Source organism: Pagrus pagrus (genome assembly GCF_965226575.1).
Source record: "Pagrus pagrus genome assembly, chromosome: 17".
NCBI classification, from domain to species: domain Eukaryota; kingdom Metazoa; phylum Chordata; class Actinopteri; order Spariformes; family Sparidae; genus Pagrus; species Pagrus pagrus.
Genome location: NC_140201.1, coordinates 20,566,567 through 20,585,947, shown reverse-complemented (window position 1 = coordinate 20,585,947; position 19,381 = coordinate 20,566,567). Strand labels below are relative to the sequence as shown.

The 19,381-nt window shown below is 40.9% G+C and overlaps 1 protein-coding gene across 6 annotated transcripts in view; it reads left to right on the top strand.

Annotated features, from left to right (window-relative positions):
- LOC311272255 (triple functional domain protein) overlaps positions 1-19,381 on the top strand; it is a gene marked incomplete at its 3' end in the record, with an annotated part of 79,745 nt that overhangs the window by 12,290 nt on the left and 48,074 nt on the right. For all 6 annotated transcript variants that reach the window (XM_084378553.1, XM_084378551.1, XM_084378552.1 and 3 more), the window contains exon 2: positions 6,724-6,774. In XM_084378553.1, the coding sequence (XP_084234679.1) occupies positions 6,724-6,774 (51 nt within the window). The remainder of the gene's footprint in view (positions 1-6,723; positions 6,775-19,381) is intronic.

Genomic DNA, 19,381 nt, shown 5'->3' with positions numbered 1-19,381 from the left:
TAGTTAAAACTACTGTGGGGCTAAATACTGTGGCAACAGACATCTATGACTGAATGTGACTAGCAGAAACACTCATTTTATAATGACACTGACAGACAAACTGTATTTAACGTGAATTTGTCACCTCTGGCTGGTGCCTGGTCTGCTAAATTAAGATCATTGTCAGAAATAAGGATGCAGGGTATCGATTTAGTGCTTCCCTAGCAAGTATGTGGGTCATACGACTTGCATCATATCTGCTTGCCAAACATTTGGTAAAAAGCAAGTTTATCGCAATCCTTTGATTTAGATAACTCCTCCAATTTTGAGTCCATATGCGGGTCTTGGGGAGTAATACTGCAAAAGTCTTGTGGCTCCAGTGATAGTTCTGCAAAGCTTGATAACTTTCCATAAGTGATGTCACTTGAGTCGGCGTGGAATAGGATTGGAGGCTGAAAATATGGAAGTGAAGAAACAGCAGCTTGAGACTACATTAGCCGCTACTAGCATAGCATGGCTGAATATCCTGCTGAACTGTTGGTGTTCAAGTTGCATTGTGGTTAATAGCAAGGTTGAGTCAGGTGAGTTTGACAATGTAATGCGAATACAATGCTAAATTTGAGTACTGTTTTAAGAATCTGAAAGGAACTATGTCTTCACATGTAGCAAAGATGGACTAAATAAGTTATTGTTGAGCTAACAAAGAAAGGAGCACCAGCTGCAGAAACTCAGGCTTCTACAGAAATCTGCAGAAAACAATGTCACAGTACAGATCACCTTGTTTGACTAAGAGGTTATCTCTAGGAAGTGCAATGCATAAATACCTCAGCAATGAGCATTTGGCTCCGAAAGCTGAGACCAAGATAACAAAAGCACCAAACTCTTTCATTTTCACTTGAAGTTCAGTATTACCTACCGCTTAACTATTTTGATCATGAGTTTCACAGGTTGACATCACAAGTTTCACTCTCTCCATCGGTATCTCACCACCCACAGCTCTGTGCCAAGCAACAAAAATCCTCTCAGATGCGTGATCCCTTTGGGATTATTTTGTGTTGTCCATGGCCCTTGACATTTAAATGTTTGCTAAACCCCTACAGTACAATCTAACGCTACACTCTCCAAGACAGCTTTGACAGCAGGGTATTGCTCATTGTTTTTGAGCCTCACACCTCATTCTAGTCTGTGTGAGCCAGACAATAGGTATTTTTAAATGAAAAGGGGTCTTTCCTTTTCGTGTATGAGTCAAACGATGAGTGTGCCTGCCGAGAAGGGGAAGGCAGGGGCCCACAGAAAGGGTGGTCTTGTGTTAATGTGGGCTCAGAGACAGAAACAGTGTGTGTCAGGACAAGAGAGAGCTGTCTGTGGAAGGGAGCTTAGTTAAGGATACAGTATAGCCTGTGTTCAACAGAGCTGAGGTCCAGGTGAGGTTACTGTACCTGAGGGTTTGCATGTTTCAGAGAGATGGGTGTTTTATGGGATCTGGCCCGCTGAATTTTTCGCTTTGTCATTTCCTCAACGGCTATAAGATGTTTGTGTGATCTGTTTAATTTTGTCCAAATACTTGGCTAACGTTTAAGCAGTGGGTTTATCCTACTATGGTCTGCAGCAGAGTTGGCTTGGTGTGTGTGTGTGTGTGTGTGTGTGTGTGTGTGTGTGTGTGTGTGTGTGTGTGTGTGTGTGTGTGTGTGTGTGTGTGTGTGTGTGTGTGTGTGTGTGTGTGTGTGTGTGTGTGTGTGTGTGTGTGTGTGTGTGTGTGTGTGTGTGGTTGGATTATTCCACTGCTTCAACGGCCACATCTCAGAGGAAAAGCCTCCGTTCACAACTGCACGTGTGTGTGTGTGTGTCTCTCTGTCTTTATGCACACATACATTTATTGTGTTTTATCTCCTTTTTGTCCATGCATGTTTGACTTCTGGCTCGGCTACAACTTTTATTGTTTAGATTGTGATAAGATGTGGGCAACCAATACTGCAGTCTGGTATTACATTGTTGCACACTGCGGCTTAAGTGGACATCTTTGGCATTGCAAATATGTGAACTATGTGGGTGTTTGGTCTTTCTCTTGCCTTCCTTTTTTTCCCCCTTCTTTTCTTCTTCATCCCATTCATTCTCTGTTAAGTTCTCCCAGGTACACAGCTTTAAAGAAAATTCCCTTGAGATCTTTGTGCTTCTCTTCCCATGCCATGTTTATGTGTTTGAGAGCTTTTTCTTATGAACACAAGCCCCTGTGGCATTGGCAGTTGTTGCCTGCAAGTTTGCTCATGTGTAGAGTATGTGTACCGTGCTGCTATATGTTCATTAATGGAAACTGCTACCAGCAAAATATTGCTAAATCGCAGCTGTCAGGTGGGATAGTTTACTCTAGCAGCCACTATAGAAGGGAACCAGCTGTCATGTAGAGAGGCATTATATCATGAAGACTGACTTAACTGAGAAATGGAAAGAGCAGGGTGATTTAATGTGACACAGGGATATTGGTCCTATCAGGGAAACTCTTCTCTCTTGCCTCTGAAGGGCAGAGGTCACAGTCTGTTATATAAGAAGCTAGAATGCGTCAACTTTCTTCCTCAAGGGCCCTGTAGCAAGGCAGATACTTCCTGGTAACGTGTTGAACCTGGACCCTATTTCTAGACTATACCAAACCTGCTGATACATTCACGTCATATCAGTATAAGCATAATTTAAAGATTCCAACTTTTGTTTATACTGATTACACAGTTAGATTAAAAGATAAACATTTCTCGTTGATGACACTCAATATCTGTAAAGCAATTACTTCGATCTTTAATGTTACATCTTTAAATCTTTCCCCTTACTTTAAACAAAACAAATGTTTCAAAGTCAGGCCAGGTCTATCAAACATTTATCCAAGGAAGAATTGTAAAGTAACACTGAAGCTAAGTACACAACAATTGTATTGGTAGCTCCTTGTCGAGGCTAGCTTGGTTTACACAAATTAGCATAAGGCAATGCCTTCATGGTAATGTGTTGAACAACAGAATACTCACTTTTATGTCTGCCCACACCTCACAACTGTTTGGTGCTCTGTATAATTGCCCTTCCAGCGGATTTCAGTCTGTACAACCATATCCATTTGTCAAGCACCCTCATGTCAGGCTGTGATTACTTCCTTTTTAAGGTACATTTGAAATCTGACTCCTGCTAGTTACTCTTTGCTGCGACTCTGCTGCTGCTGTACAGGGCAGACACTTTCAGTTTATAATTGTAGTGTCTGGATGTATGTAATGTAAGTCTGGATAAGGTGCAAAGTGTTGTACATTATTTCACTGACTTCAACAACTAGCTAATGACGGATGTAACGCTCATTGTCAAGGCTTTTAATTTGGTGAAAGTGGTCACTGATGCACAAAAAAAAAGAATAAAAATGGGCTTTATTCCAATAAAAAGCAAGGAGTAATATAATCAGTTTGTACTTGGTGTATGCCTGAACAATGTTTGCCTACAGTGTTCACATAAACAAAGCCACATTTCTACTGTATACCTCACAATTGCTGCGATGAAAAATAAAATGGTTGCCATGTTACCAACTTTATGGACTTAAAATTCTATCTTCTAGTACTATAAACCATTATGTAGCACCTCGTTTTTGTTACTCCAGCTGGACATCCTGGATTGTACGTCATTGTCTCACCGATACCGTAAATGTCACGCTCCACCAAAACAGACATCTAGGTCGTTTTAACGCAGGGCTGTTTTTGGTCTGAATGCCAAGTGATGCCATTATTCAATGGACCTGGTTCTATTTTGTAAATCCACAGTATTGTGACCCTCATACAACCAGCTCTGCTGTCTTGTACGGCGATGAGAAGATGACTCCTCCAATATGACATGAACAAGTTACTTATTACTTGGATTACTGTCCTGTGTGCTTGCAAGTGTAAACATGTGAGCGTCAGGGTCGTTTTTGTTGTCTGATCCAGAGTCAAATAAAAACTGGAGAGCAGGTTTTACTGTTGTTTTAAATAAATTAGCTTTTTTAGGTGTGACTCAGGCCATTACTTCATTGGAACTGTAATGTTTCCTGCCATGAGATCCTGTTTTAGTAGTAACAGTGGCACAGTAATAACAGGGCCAGTCCTGAAATTCACAACACAGATGTTTGAGTGCAATCCAGAAACAAAGGACTTCCTAGTAAAGAAAATAGTATGAAAACAATATTGACTTGGATACATGTACGAGAGGATGCCAGCAATTTCTTGTGTGTTTACATATTCCTCTTGCTTCAGTGCACTTCGGTTTATGGAAGTCTTATGTTGTGTGTAGAGGAAAGAAAATGTTGACAAATTTTGTTTTTGAGTGACAAAATCAAAAAGACACACTCGACACAAAAGTCTGTGTCCTTTCAGTGTATCACTCATATACTGCATGTACCATATATTACATGTATTTTAGGTCTGTTAAATATAAATATCTAACTATAATCCAGTCCATATTGCTGGATACTTGACAGCACAGATCATATATTCAGTACAGCCACCAGCTTCAGCCATCTGTAAGGTTAAACAGGAAGGCGTAAGTCTGAGTCAGAACAGAGGGAGCATGTGTTACTGAGTCAGCCAGTGGAGCGTCCAGCCTGTTTACATGTTGACAGCACATGACACTGACTGTATCTTCCCCTCAGTCACAGCAGCAGCCGCTCTCACACACAGGCTATAGGCTGGATCAATGGGCCGATTGTTTGTATTGGCTGAGAAACCAGTGGGCCTCGGTCATGAGGTATAGGGTGATGAGAAGACGAGTCCTGCATGCACTGGTCCAGTGTAAGCAGAACATGCTGTTTAAGAACATGGGAAACTGACATGTTTGTGGTACCCTGGTATCATAATTGTAAACAAAGGATTCCACGGCAGCTCATTTTTCTCACAGCAGTGTATTCATATTACTGAAAATGAAGCCTGTGACCAAGAGACCATGTTAGTACTTCATTTTTTTGGTTAAGTAAACAAGCTAATGTTGTAGAGTTTTCTATCAGCCTTTAGCTAATGCTAAAACCTCATTCTGAAAGCCTCTGTTGTGTTTGTGTTGAACAAACTGTACCTCCTTCCTTTACTTTTTGCTCAAAGCAATCCAGCAGATTTCTGTTTTCAACGTTGTGGCACATTAGATCACTACAAAGACTGTCTGTGTACAGACTGCCAGTCTTTCTTTTTAACCACGCCAGTACTGATGGCAATGTCAAACTGACAGTCGGGTTGGTTTGTGCGTGGTTTGGAAAAAAGTTTCAACAACTATTGGATGAATGGCCATGAAATTTGTTACAGACATTCATGTTCCCCTGAGGATCAACTGTAATGACTTTGATGAGCCCCTGACTTTTTCTGTCGTGCCAACATCAGACCAAAATTTTAATTTGTCCAAAACTTTGTTTTAGGACCACATACCTGCAAAACTAATGGCGTTCCCTTCAGTGCTAATTAGCAAATGTAAACTAAAATCTAAAACAGGAAAAACCATACACCGTCTTAACAACGTGTTAGCATTGCTGTTGTGAGCATCTTGGCATACTGATGTCAGCCACTCACAGCTGCTAGCATGGCTGTATAATCTTAACCATGTTTTCTTATAGCTTGCTGTTGTCATGGCTTTGACCGATGCTCGATTTTTGGTACTGGCACCAATATAATATTATATGTATTTTGTCCAATATACACACAAAAGCAAGGATCTGTCAAATGTGTTTATTTTATACTTGTGACAGAGATACACACATAATAGGGGCAGTATAACAGTAAATTTGTGTAAAATAACACTAGTTTTTGGAAACATTAAACCTCACTGGGAATTTGATTATGATATATCCCAAGCACCTTTGTGCATTTTAATCACTAAAAAGTTTTCCTATTGGTGCAGATCAGGCAACATATCCAACATTTATCTGTGAGGCCAATATCAATCATTATCAGTTATGGCAAATAATGTCCGCTAACTGATATATAGGTTGGGCTGCAACTCTGATGATGTAATATTTCAAAGTGAGACAAAGAGTCAGTACGTCATGACTCCTTGTGGTATAAACCTCTGTGAACTTAGTTTACACAGATTGAAAATAATTGAGTGAGTCATAGTTGTAGCCTTCCTTTCAACATTTTAACTCCAGAACTGTTCTGCTTCTGGTAGTTCAGCCTTTCACCAGTTTATGGGTATTTTACATCAGAATGATGGCACACATGCACAAGTTGCAGTCGGTGTGTGTTGATAAAGGGGCACTTTGTAAAGACTATACACTTTTTATACATTGTTTTATCTGAGTTCATGTCAGATCCTTTGAAACTGACACCACAAGGCAGTGAATAAATAAATAATTCATGCACATTTTGTATTCTTCAGTTAGACAGATATTGTGATGTATTGTTTGATGATTGTCTTGCAATGTATTGATTATCAAAGATTTGCTTCATCACGATAGCATTGTTACTGTGGCCAAGTAATTTTTGAAGGTTTGCTTTGAATGTGTCAGCAGAGTAAGGGGACTTGTGTTGGGTAATCTATGTGTAAAATTCCTTTTCTGGCAATGATTCCAATGATCAATACATTGTACAGCTTCATAATCAAACCTATTTCATGCTTGTTGAAAAAGCCAACATGTCATTATATTGTCCTATTCATCTTCCTTTCCATTGTTGGATTTGCTGTAGAACACATTGTGACTCAGAACATCAAACAAAATCAGTTCTGTTTCACTGTTGGTAATATTTTTTTTGTGTGTGTGTGTGCCTACAGATGGATCCCTCCCTAAAGAGCCAAAAGGAGATGTATCGAGTCAGATAGCAGGTAAACATAAACACAAGTCACACAGGGATTCAAAATAGTGCAGCTTTTTTTTTTCCATCATCGCCGTTTGTGTGCGAGTGGTGATGATGGAGGTGTAGTGTGTTTTTTATCATAATGGAAATAACATTGTCACACACACACACACACACACACACGCGATTAATATTTCAGTGTTCCCAGTCACAAAGACAGGTCATTGTCACCATCGTTTTTCACATCTCCCTAACTCCCCTCCTATCCTCATCTGCGCCCCTCCATCTCCTCCCTCTCCTGCCGCCATCACATACCATGTTCTCCCATCACGCCTGTGATTGGCTACCTGTGCCTAGCACCAGTCTCCGTAGTGACAGCAGCTTCTCTGATGACTTGAGATGGACGATGTCTGTAGCTTTCAGTCTCTGTTTTTTTCCAGCCCTATCATTTCATTTCAGATTTGATTTTCCTGTTTTTATGCCACTGCACCTTTGCTGAAGGCATTATGTTTTTGGGTTGTCCGTTTGTCTATCATCCCATTATCGTGAACATGATATCTCAAGAATGCCATGAGGGAATTTCCCCAAATTTGGCACAAATGTCTACTTGAACTCAGGGATGAGCTGATTAGAATACAGTGGTCAAAGGTCATCTCACAAACCTCATTTGGGCCTTAACCCAAGAATTCACATGCTAATTATGACAGCATTTTGCACAAATGTCTCATAGGATAAAATGATGAATAAAGTGATGGCATTTTATATCCTAAAGGTCAAAGGTCAACCTCCCTGTGACATCATAATGTCTGTAGAAACACTTTTCTGGCCATTATTCAACGCTGTAACTCGGGATCAGAAGGGGAGATTGTGACCATATTTCACATTTGGTTGGACACTGAAATGGTTGTACTAATCTTGGGTGGTGACTGGATAAATCTTCTGTGCTGCTGGGTTGAACATGTCATAAGCATCTATGTTTTACAATATGTAGCTTCTGTGGAGCAATATCCACATTTGAAGCATTGTAGTCTTTAACAAGCTCACTGGTTTAGCTGATATTGAGTTTCAAGGGACTGTCATTGCACCATGTGACAAAGCTCTCTATCAGTCCTCTGTACTCTTCTGTAAAAATAGTCTGGTAATTCTAGTTATTAATGCAGTATAGACCAAAGCACAGAAGAATGTTATGATGCTTTGTTCCTGCATGTAAAAGGGCTGATATCTGCTAGTCACAGTTGTCTTCCTCTGATGTGACATTTTGAAGAGATATATATCTTTGATATTTAATGTTATTACTCCCCTGCGCTTCAGTGGGAAGTTGTAATGTTTCATGGACTAGACTTTGTAGACCCAAAAGGAGACACGCACAAATGATTGAATTTGAGTAGCTTTATTCCAAAGCAGTATCGGCCTCAAACCCCACATATAAAGGAGGACAGTGAGTTGGCAGGTTGCTCAGATGCCCGTGGGGTCCTGATGGAGACAGCTCTCGCGCCTGCAGAAAAAGGCAATGAAAACAACACAAATGCAATTATATGTAGACAATACTTGGCTTCATTGTGACTGTTTGGCCTGGAGTGTTTTTCTTAGAGCTTCCTGGTGGTTGCCAGTTATCACTTTCGGGTTTATAGGGGGTGTGTTGGGGGATTAGGCCCGTCCATCTGCTGGCCTGGCCGCCTCAGCCACTGGTCTGACTGGGCGGCTGAAGAGTGGGTTGCAAGGGGAGGAGGAGGCGGAGGCGGAGGCAGTGCTGTTATGTAATAATGTTAATGCCTTTGGACTTGACAGATGTGCTGAAAAGTACTTTGCAAGAAGGGAGTGTGGTTTGCTCCATCACTGTCTCCCTCTCTGTCTCCCTGGTAGTTTGGTAAAAATGTAGAATTACTCCAATAAAACTGAATTTATGTTAATCCTCAGTGATCAGATCTCCAAGCTGATTTCATAGTCACCTCCAGATGGCGTATTTGTGCAGACTGGAAGCAGAAAGAGGGTTGTAGCAGGCAGATCTGACGGTGGCTGTTGACTGTGAACTGCAGCAGGAGTCAACAGCTGAAAACAAGAATACAGTGTCAAACTGTTCACTGTGTGTTGGACTGAATCTCGGCTGGTGAGAGGAGGGAAGTATTTACAACAGTGGAAAAATATATAAATAAAGTACAGTAGTTGTTTTCATCTGTCTATCAGATCTTTATATATAAAGCTTAATGCTGCCAGTTGTGCGATCTCTCTCTGTTTCGTCACAATTTGTCAGAATGAGATCAGGTGACATTAAAAGACCCGGACGAATGAACCGTTGGCACCAATAACAAGCCGTCTTTTCTCTCTCTGTCTTTCTTTTCTCCCTCCTCCTCCCTCTCCCCTCCTCCCCTGCTGTGTTTGGGTCGCTGGGGTAACCCTGGCCCTGTTTCTCGCTCGGTTAGCCTACCCTGCTATTAGAGGTCTGGACGGATGGAGAGAACAGAAAGAGGCGGAGGTAGAGGAAAGATGGTGCGCTCTCTCCCAGGCCAGATTTGGGGACAAAAAGAGGAAAATGGGGCAGGACACGGAGTGTCTGAGTAGAATGGACTGGAAACAAACACCCTGGCTCTGCTGCTTAATCGCTTACACTGTCAGCTCGGTGTTTTAAGATAATGATACCCCATTTTCATCGACGGGGCCTGATATTCACTGTAGCATGAAATAAGTGCTAGAGAAATATCTCTTTTAAAAAATTGCACCTTTTATTTCGCGCTGTCTGTCTTGGATCAGACCAGACGGTTGGCTAGAGAAATGACTCCAGTGGTGTCAAGGAGGATTTTTCTCAACGATCAGGCTGTAAAAAGTGTAGTGAAATCCTCCCTCTGCTAGCAGAGAGCTTTAGTGTCTCGTATTGCAGTGCAGGATTTGCCACTGTCAATAAGACTTAAATTATGTGGGTGTGAACACTGAATATTTATGAATTACTTACATATTATAATGTCAGTGTATATATTGCTCCATCAAATGAAACAATAGGCTGTAATTCCACGTTCCTAACTAGTTACCCACTTGTTTCTGTGTGTACAGTGGCAGAGCGAGTGCCAGCTGTACCCCACAGTAGGTGCATTGTTAGAGTAGCACAGCTGTGTCTGATCACAACAGCCAATCAGATCAGCCCCTCTTGTTCAATCGCAACACCCCTTTGCAGCAGCCAATCAAAGCTGCTCTACTAGGACGGGGAGGCGGGCCAACAGCTGCCAGTTAGAAGTAAAGTAGGCTAATCACAGACAGTGTTGCTGGCTGTGAATAAATACACAAAGTACAAAATAGCAGTGTAACAGATGAGAGAGAAGATGGAAGAAGAGTTTAACAAGGGAAGCAGATGTGAACAAGATCGGCAAGAGTAAGATGAAAAAGGAAACATAATAACAGAATGAAATTTCTCTTGTCTCTTAACATCCTCTGTGTGTCAGTGTCTGTTTCAGACAGAGGAAGAGTGGCGCCTGCATCAGTCACATACACACATTTAGCAGTCACCTTTAGCTAACTTCTTTTGAGTGGGAGCGGGTGTCAGGAAAAGTCTGTGATGGCTGGAAAATTACACGGCACCAACTGCACATATGCATTTGGGCACTGTAGTACCACATTGCTTTGTATCTAGTAAAAGACATCCAGGTTAGCTAAACCTCAAGCAGTGATTGTCAAATCACAGCCTTGTGACCATCAAGCTTTTTATTTCTCCACATGGTTAAGTGGTGTGCATTGAGCTGTGGTAAGATCAATCGTCAGCATTTATAGAGTTAGGATGGAGTTTCCCACAGAACATCAGAAGAGTAAGGTGTTTTAATGCATAAATCTAACATCTGTGATCTAAAAATGTTCTTTATCATACTTAGAATGTCGGGACAAATTAATGCGATACACAAACGGAAGAGGTAAAGACGTTGACTTGTAGCTTGAGCCTTTTAGCACAATATCATGTACTGTGTGTAGCCATCATGTGCACATTTAAGACCAATTAACAGGGACCTCTCATTTTAAAATGAGTCGGCTTGAAACCAAATTAAGGATCCATTGTTTTAAACATTAATATTAATTCGAAATACAGAATACAAATAGATCTGCCACTGTTATTGTAAGCTACATTTGTGCCGTGAGAGCACGGAAGGCTTAACAGGCATAACAACAGAATCTAAGAATTGCGGGCCTTTAGCAAACAGTCCATTTGCCGCTTCCCTTTGGCCCAATTTTGGATTTACACAGGATTAATCTATCTGGGAGATCATGACAGTGAATATACTTAATTTGGAGTGTGTTCCATAGTAGAATTGTTGTTGTTGTAGGGAGGGAAACGCCTCTGAAATAACTTTTAGGCCATGGGAAAAACAAAACATGTTCATGCATACTCGAGTGAAATCAATATAAAGTGTCAAAATCAAATTAATTCCCTTTAAGAGTTTCCCACAGTGAACCCTTCATGAATAAAATAAGCATGCAGTCAAGTAAAACTGCTCTTCTTAGTATGCTTCTGTTTCTAACCCGGCTCCTCAGAGCTTCTGATCAGGGTGTAGTTCAGGGGTCCAGGTCACGGACGCCCTATTCCTGTCCACTCCCTCGGCCTCGAGGAATTCCTGCCATTCCCACACATCCCTCAGCGAGGAATTCCTGGCACGCTGTGAATGTGGGAAGTCCGCAGTTATGCACGGATGCACACACATGTGCGCGGTTCTGGTTTCTCTCGACCCATAACAGCTGGTTTAGAAACGATGGGCTCAAGTCAGCTGCAGGGGAGCCATTATGAGATTACGCGTGTAACTGCACTTTAATCAGATAGGGAAGATGCTGCGAATGTGCGTGCTGTTTTTGTGGTATGTGGACAACTTTTCCCCTCCCTCCGCTGGCTGACCGTACCACCCGTCCCATCTGTCCCGATCCAGGCAGCTGTTGCATTCTCTCTCTCTTTTTTTTTTTAAACACAGAAACACACAGCTTGACCCCTCCCTGAGCTATTTGTCACACATCTCTGTGGGGCAGTCTTGTAGTGGTGTTGTCGAGTAAACTGCTTTGTTGCATCAGCCAGCCTAATGCCCACTTGACCTCTTGGAGGCCCCTACAAGTCTCAAGCCTCTGAGGTGTGCGCTGAGTGTTGACATTCTGACACACACGCACACGACCCAGTAACAGCCTTGACCTGAATGATGAACTGACTGTGTTGTGGTAGTTTACATACAGCAATAGATGAATGACGTTTTTGGCATTTCCCTCTCATCCCCTGCCCAGGGGTGTAGCTTAATCAGTGGTTACTGCGTTTCAAGAGAACACACTACGCACTCCGCACAGGACAAGTGGCCCAGGAAGTATTGGGAGAGACTGTTGTTCTAGTTACTTTGTTGTATGGGATAGACGACCTTCCTGAAAAGTGCTGTTACCTCAGCCTTTGGAGAGTAAATTCGTCTTGTGGAGCTTGGCAATGGATGATGAATTCCTGAAATTAGCCCTCAACAACAAGGTAATAATAACCTCTTCAGCTGTATCTAATAGCATATTTATTCTAAATAAAATGAGGAATGTTATGAAATTACATATTCTGGTGTTTTACCCATAATATGCCATTGTACTTCCTCATGGGTAAACATTGACTACTTGTTATTTACTTTTCATTTAGCGAGTCCAGCAACCTCATCCATGACCGCACTCAGAAGGAATTCAAAACAGAAAGTTCCTCATAGAACTATTTTACCTGCGTGGGCTGCCCTATTACTGACAATGTGTGGGAAATGTAACCCAGCATGTCTGTGGTTGCAGTTACTTTTTTAGTTCCATTATTTCAACCTCATAATTAACTCCGCCAAGGAGGTCATGTTTTCGCCCGCGTCCGTTTGTCAGCAGGATTAGTCAAAAACCACTGACTGGATTTCCATGAAACTTGGATGGGTCTGGGCCAAGAATAGCCCCCATTAACTTTTGGTGCAGATCCCGATAAAAGGATTTTTTCTCGCTTTCTTTAATATTGCGAGACAGGGCGTTTTCCCACATTTTAGTTCATTTCTCAGGGAATAGTGCATGGATCTTGATAAAAAAAAATCAAGAGACTGTTGGACCCTGGCAGAGGTATGCACTCTACTGAATGTCAGTCTTTGTTTTTAAGATAACGAATTAGTTTTGTGATGAAATTAGGCTGTTTTCCTAAATTATCAAATATATTCTTTTCGTGTCACAGCATCTTGGTAGATATATTCATATGATCTTAATAGTAGATGTACCCAGCCATTGATAGTAGAATAGAGCTGCATTAATTATTATAATAAACATTGCTGGCTATTGTTATAATCAATTAATTGCTTTGAGTGATTAAAAGAAAAAGTCAAAACTCTCTGATTCCAGCTTTGAAATGTGAATATGTTTGTGTTTTCTTACTCTTCTATGCCATTAAACTGAATGCTTTTGGGCTATGAACAAACAAAAGACATTTGATAACGTGATTTTTCGCCCTTTTCTGACATTTTATAGACCGAAAAACGTATTGATTAGTGGCAAAAATAGCTGACAATGGAAATAATAGTTAGTTGCAGTATTACAGTAGAAGCATATATGTTCATCAACTCTGATAAATGATGATACAGATTATATCCAACAAAGTTGCAGCTATTATTTTCAGTATGTGCTGATTATTCTGGAATCAGTCGATTGTTTTCTCTATTTTTAGAAAACAGAATAAAAATTGCCTATTATAATTTCCAAGGCTATGTCTTGAGATGTCTTGTCTTGTCTGACCAGCCACCCACAACCCAAAAATAGCCGGATTAAATTGATATAAAATTAACCAAAACAGAAAATCCTTACATTTGACAACCTGGAACCAGAGAATCAGTGTAGTCGTTGCTTTACGGAAATATTTAATCAATAAATAGTTATTCATGAATTTTTATAGGTAGACTAAAGATCTCCTAAGCAAGGGAAGGGAACTAAGCAAAATCATAAATTGACTTATTGGAGACATTTCATTAAAATGATTAGAATGTTTTCATAACAAAAAGAAAATTGTTCTCTCAGGATTACAGCCTTGAAAAAAACAGAAGGTGTGCTCCATAAACTATTAATTATCTCTTAATAATGAGATCATTAAATCACTAGAAGATAATAAGTTAATAAAGTTGTGACCTCTAGATAATGGGCTGAAAAAATTACGAGCAACTACGGCCGTTTGGGGCTTTCATTATACTCAGGCTTGAGCACTTAGCCCTGTCGGAGAAAGAAGGGCATCTGCACACTTGGGGACATCTGTGGAGACCAGGGTCTACGTTCCTTTCAAGACTTATGTTCAGAATTCTTAGCATGTTCCTCCTTTTTCTTTTTATTAGCAGTTCAAATCACTTATAAGGTTTTCCCCCCCACATTCATACTGTTGTTACTCATATGACGGTGATTGTCTTGATTTTTCTATTGATGTATATTCAGCTGATCACAAAAAAAGGCTCAATAACTGGTTTATAGCTCAGGTAGAGCCACATAATCATACACAATGCACTTTGTAACCTTTATGATGTATTCTGGGGTAAATTGCGAGACACTGATAAATGCAGACCCATACAGATCTGTTGTACAAATACGATCTGATGCTGTTTGTCCCTGAGCGGCTCCACTGGAGAGACCACAGTCAAGAAGAGACTGTGATGTGCATGTGGTGTTATCCAACCCTCTCCTGCGCTTTAAGGGTTTCCCCCATCAATCTCCCTCCTGACGCTAAGCAGCTTCTTCAGGTGCCTAAATGCAGGGCAGGCATATTATAATTATTGCCCCTCCTACACAATGGGATTACCTCCAGGAACCTGCCTTTCCAAAAGACAGGCAGATTAGCAGCTCACCTAATGCCACATGAAGTGCACACTGGCTGTGCATCCACACAGCACTCTGACAGACACGTTTCTGCTTGGAAATGTTTACAACAGCTTTTCCGTGTGGACGCGTAGACGACACCAAAACGGGCGGTTTTGGTTGTCTGCTGGATTGGAATATCTCCCCTCAGGAATCCCAGGATTAGTCTCAGCTGCTCCGACTGTGCCCACACTGGATTGGGATCCTTTCAGCATCGGCCAGTCAGTCTATCATTAGCTGATGGTAGCAGTGGACTACGTCCCCCCCATCCGCAAACAAAGCCAAAGCCGCAGCAATTTATGATTTTTTTTTTTTTACAATTTGTGGAAGAATTAACCAGCATGACTTGCTGGGCTACCAATCACAAATGGAGGTTTGCCCAGACAGGCTCCGCCCTCATCCCGCTGACAGGTACAATGCTACGTCTGGTGGGTGGGTGGTTATACATCTACCGTGAGCTCATCACCCTTCTCTCCTTTTTCTACTCTGTCGCCCAGATAGGAAGTAGGGCTGGGCGATATGACCTTAAAACAATATTGTGATTTTTTTTTTTAAAGGCTATTTCATGATCATCGTATCAATACTCCGAAAAAATGTTTTGACTTGGGCGACAAAATCAAATATCACAATATTTGTGATCAATTACCTCAATATCGATATTGCTACAATATTGCAGCGGTGATCATCAGTGCTTTCAGAGAACAATAACTCTATGGGATTTCTGATTATATGAAGTAGGTACTGTTGATGAAGGATAGTGAAGTGGGTAAGGCACTACTGTAATGCAGCCTTTAAAACCAAGCCAGCAAATTACAAATCTCATATCATGATGATGATATAATATCAACATATTGCCCAACACTAATGTCAAGTGAATTTAACTTTGTCTCCTCTTTTATATCAGCTTTAAAGCTGAGAAACCAAGTAAAGGGAAAGTAGGCTGGAAGAAATAGAACAGCAAATAAAGGGACAGAGACAGGATGGCCTGTCATTGCTGTCTCGGTCTTTTGCCCCCTCCTTCTGTTTGTCTGCCCCCCCCTCCATTTCTTTGTCTCACTCTGGCACACTTTTGTCACTCTTGATCACTCCCTCTTTTTGATCACTTCCCTCACTCTTGATCACATGTTATGAGGTTTCACCATATTGCTGGTGTTTCCACCCTTACTTAACATTTACATTTAGACAAGTAGTGCAATTAATCCCAGTTCACACTCCCTCTGCCATGACCCCTTGTTTACAGCAGCAAAGACGCATGAGTTTGGCATAGGGCTGCACAATATGGTCGATTAGATTAAATGTGCAGTCCTTGTTTGACATCATTGTTTTGAAATTTACAGCTGCTAGAAAAACATGCAGCATTGATTCGCCCTCTCATAATCTCACACATTTCATAGTTTCTCTTCTCCTCTTCTTTCTTATTTTATGCTCATCATTCGTCCAGAAAGGCCTCCTTCTCTATAGTGTGTGTGCGTATGTGTGTGTTTTTGTGTGTGTGAGAGAGTGTGACCCGGCCACTCTATATTTAGCTGCTGTGCCACTTTCTCCAGTCCCAAAACACTTGGAGAGCACAGGGAGGTGATGTGTTTGTGGTTAAACTTCCCTTTTGTGTTTGGTAGAAGAAAAAAATAATCCACCCCCAGAAATACTTCAGCACGGTTTAAATCCTCCACTGGAGTTTGTGCTGTTCATTTTCATTGCCGGGCTAATCGTAGACAATGTCTTCATGTTCAAATACTGCCAGATACGAAGTCATTTAGACGTATGAAACGTTTCAGGGTTCTAGGTAATGAACTCTAATCATCAAGTAATCATCCTAACAAGTGATCCTGTGTAGAGAAGCGATTACACATCAGTCTCAAAGGATGAAATCACGAACATATTCTCATCACAGAAGCAAATGTTTCTCCGCTAGCAGTTACATCAACAATCCAGAGCCCTTTTTGCTGGAACAACTTCCCCACACCTTTCTGGAGCATGTTGAATTCAGTCTGGAAGATGGAGGAAAACACTGACCAAAGTAGAGGTTGATGATGGAGCTTGATGATGGAAAGAAATAATTGTTGCTTGAATTCCCAGAATCAATTTGATGATATCTAACAGTGTTTCCAGGGATTTGTGGGTTAAAAGTGTGTGCGTGCTTGTTTACAGAGGACAGTGTGTGTCCAGGCAGACCGTTAAATTTGACTGTACATTAGTGAATTCACACAGAGCTACAAAGCACTCACTGTGTGCACTCCCTCCTTCTACACACACTCTCTGTCTCACACACACACGTAGTGGTTTACTGCTTGTCATCTTGTCAACATTCGGTCTTTCACTTACCTTTGATTATCCTGCTGCATGATGGCAGCCGGCCAATCAGACGGCAAGTTTGTGGGAAACATCAAAGATTGTCTTTGCATAAGGAGACGAATCACTCCATGGTAAGAAAAGACTCTAACACAGCGAAAGTTGAGGTGTTACCACTGTAAATAAGATGCAACGGTGAAACGGGGAACCAGTAATGTTGCTTTTCTCTGTTTTATATGATACTAAATTAAATAAGTTTATATGTCCCAGAGCTTGATGATGAGCTGATCATTTGAATCAGGTGTGTTGGAGAAGGGAAACAGCTAAAACATGCAGGGCAGGGGGCCCAGGGTCATGATTGAAGAACACTGGACTGAACAATGAATCATTTAACTTATATAATAATAACTGACTGATCAAAAACAAAAATAACCATAATTTGTCGGTGCCGGTAGAATTATGATGTTCTGCTAATGGTGTTTCCATTGTAGAGTTAATCAGTTAACCACTGATTTGGTCTATAAAATGTTAAACAAAACAAACATCCAATACAATTTCCTGAAGTTAGATGCAAAAACAAAACTTGTATATATACTGCACAAATCCCACAACCTGCAGGGTTTTTTTTTCTACAAAACAGTCAAAATTACTCATCATTAAATCATTGAAATCATTTGTCAAGCAAAACTGCAAAAGACTTAATGGTCATAACTTCTGAAAGTGAGTAGGTGCTGAATTTAAAATAGCTTTGGCCTTTGAAATGCTTGTCTGTCAAATTGAAGATATTATTGGGCTTTAGAAACATGTGACAGGCATTTAATACTATCTTTGACAGATTACTGACAAATGATGAAGCAAAAAAAAAAAAAAATGGTGTCAAATTAGTACGCAGTCATTAGTGGCAGCCTAATTTGACTCCCCTGCTCTCTGCAGAGAGGGTGAATTCTAGTCCATGTGTGGCCCCTACAACAAGAGGCACAGCAAAGCCCTCTGTCTGCATCAGCCTCCTCTAATGCACCATCTATAAAGAACTACAAGCTCACACTCTACAGGAGCACAGTGGGAAATGTAGTTGATCATGATAATTTGTTTTTTGTGGCACCCTGTGGGAAGTCAGGAGACAAATGAGAGGAGGAAAGACGAGTAAAAATAGAGACAAGTCCTGATTCTCATCCATCTCCTCCGGTGGTGGAAAAAGAATTAGCATCTTATTAGCATACAATCATAAATACGACGACATGCTGAGAGCAGAGACTGGAGTACAATTCACTACGAGTGCCCAAGAGGGGGGGGGGGGTGTGTGTGTGTGTGTGTGTGTGTGTGTGTGTGTGTGTGTGTGTGTGTGTGTCTGCATCAACAACAGAAAGCCAGAGGAGAAATCATTCGTTCCGTTTACGTTGTACCCATTATGTAATACATGGTAACAATTTGTGTGTGTTTGTTTCTTATGTTTTTTTGAAAGGTTTACGCACACAGAATGTAAAAGACCCACAGAACCAGGGAGAAAGACACTTTTATAATGAACGGCCCTCATAATTAGGTGTTGTGAAAAAATTTTAACAATTTAAGCTGCCTTGCAAATCTCTTTTGAAAGGTTACATCTTGATGCAGAAAATCCAATAATGGAAAATTTAACACATACGTACATTTCTTACGGCTAAACCAATTGGATGGTGAAATGTAACGAATGTGGACATTTGCAACATGTTTATATATTAAGATAGTGGTCATTCCATTCAGCTCATCTAGGCCCTATACAGAGTATGTTTAAAAAGGATTTTTCTTTTACTGTAGCTATGAAGGTCTTTAGCAAATTCTGTGGCAATCATTTTTTTTATGCAGGACCGAACAACTTCTAGATGTAGCAGCTCTTGGCCCTGCATGTTCTCCCTGTGCTTGTGTGGGTTTCCCCCACCATCAAGACATGTATATTTGGTTATTTCTCCTGCCAGTGCTCTTGACCAAGGCACTCGCTTAGAATTTGGAGTTAGTCCTCAAGTGCTGTACGTTGGCTACCCACTGCTCTCCGGGGATAGGTTAGATGCAGATAGCCATTTTTACTACATTGTACATTGTATGATTGTATGTGACTACTATACATTCTTCTTCTAACTATATTAATGCTTCACAGAATCAAAATTTGGTTGCTAAGCATGAGCAAAGATTATGGTAAATTCAAGCAGTTCACCTGTCTATTTTCATTATGGATCATTATAAGTATGACATATTTAACTGAGCAAGAAGTGTAGAAATCAAACATGTTGATGCATCATGATGGATCAGTACTTGTTTTATAATTGCGTAGCCCTCTGGATCAGAATTTAATCAAATCATGGGGTGCCTAAATGTCCACACCCCGACTCATAAAAGACAAAATGACTTTCTGTGTCATCGATCACAAACTACACCTCTGCTGTGTCTGAAGGACAAAATCTGGACCCATTCTGTCCACCTGTGTGTGTGTGTGTGTGTGTGTGTGTGTGTGTGTGTGTGTGTGTGTGTGTGTGTGTGTG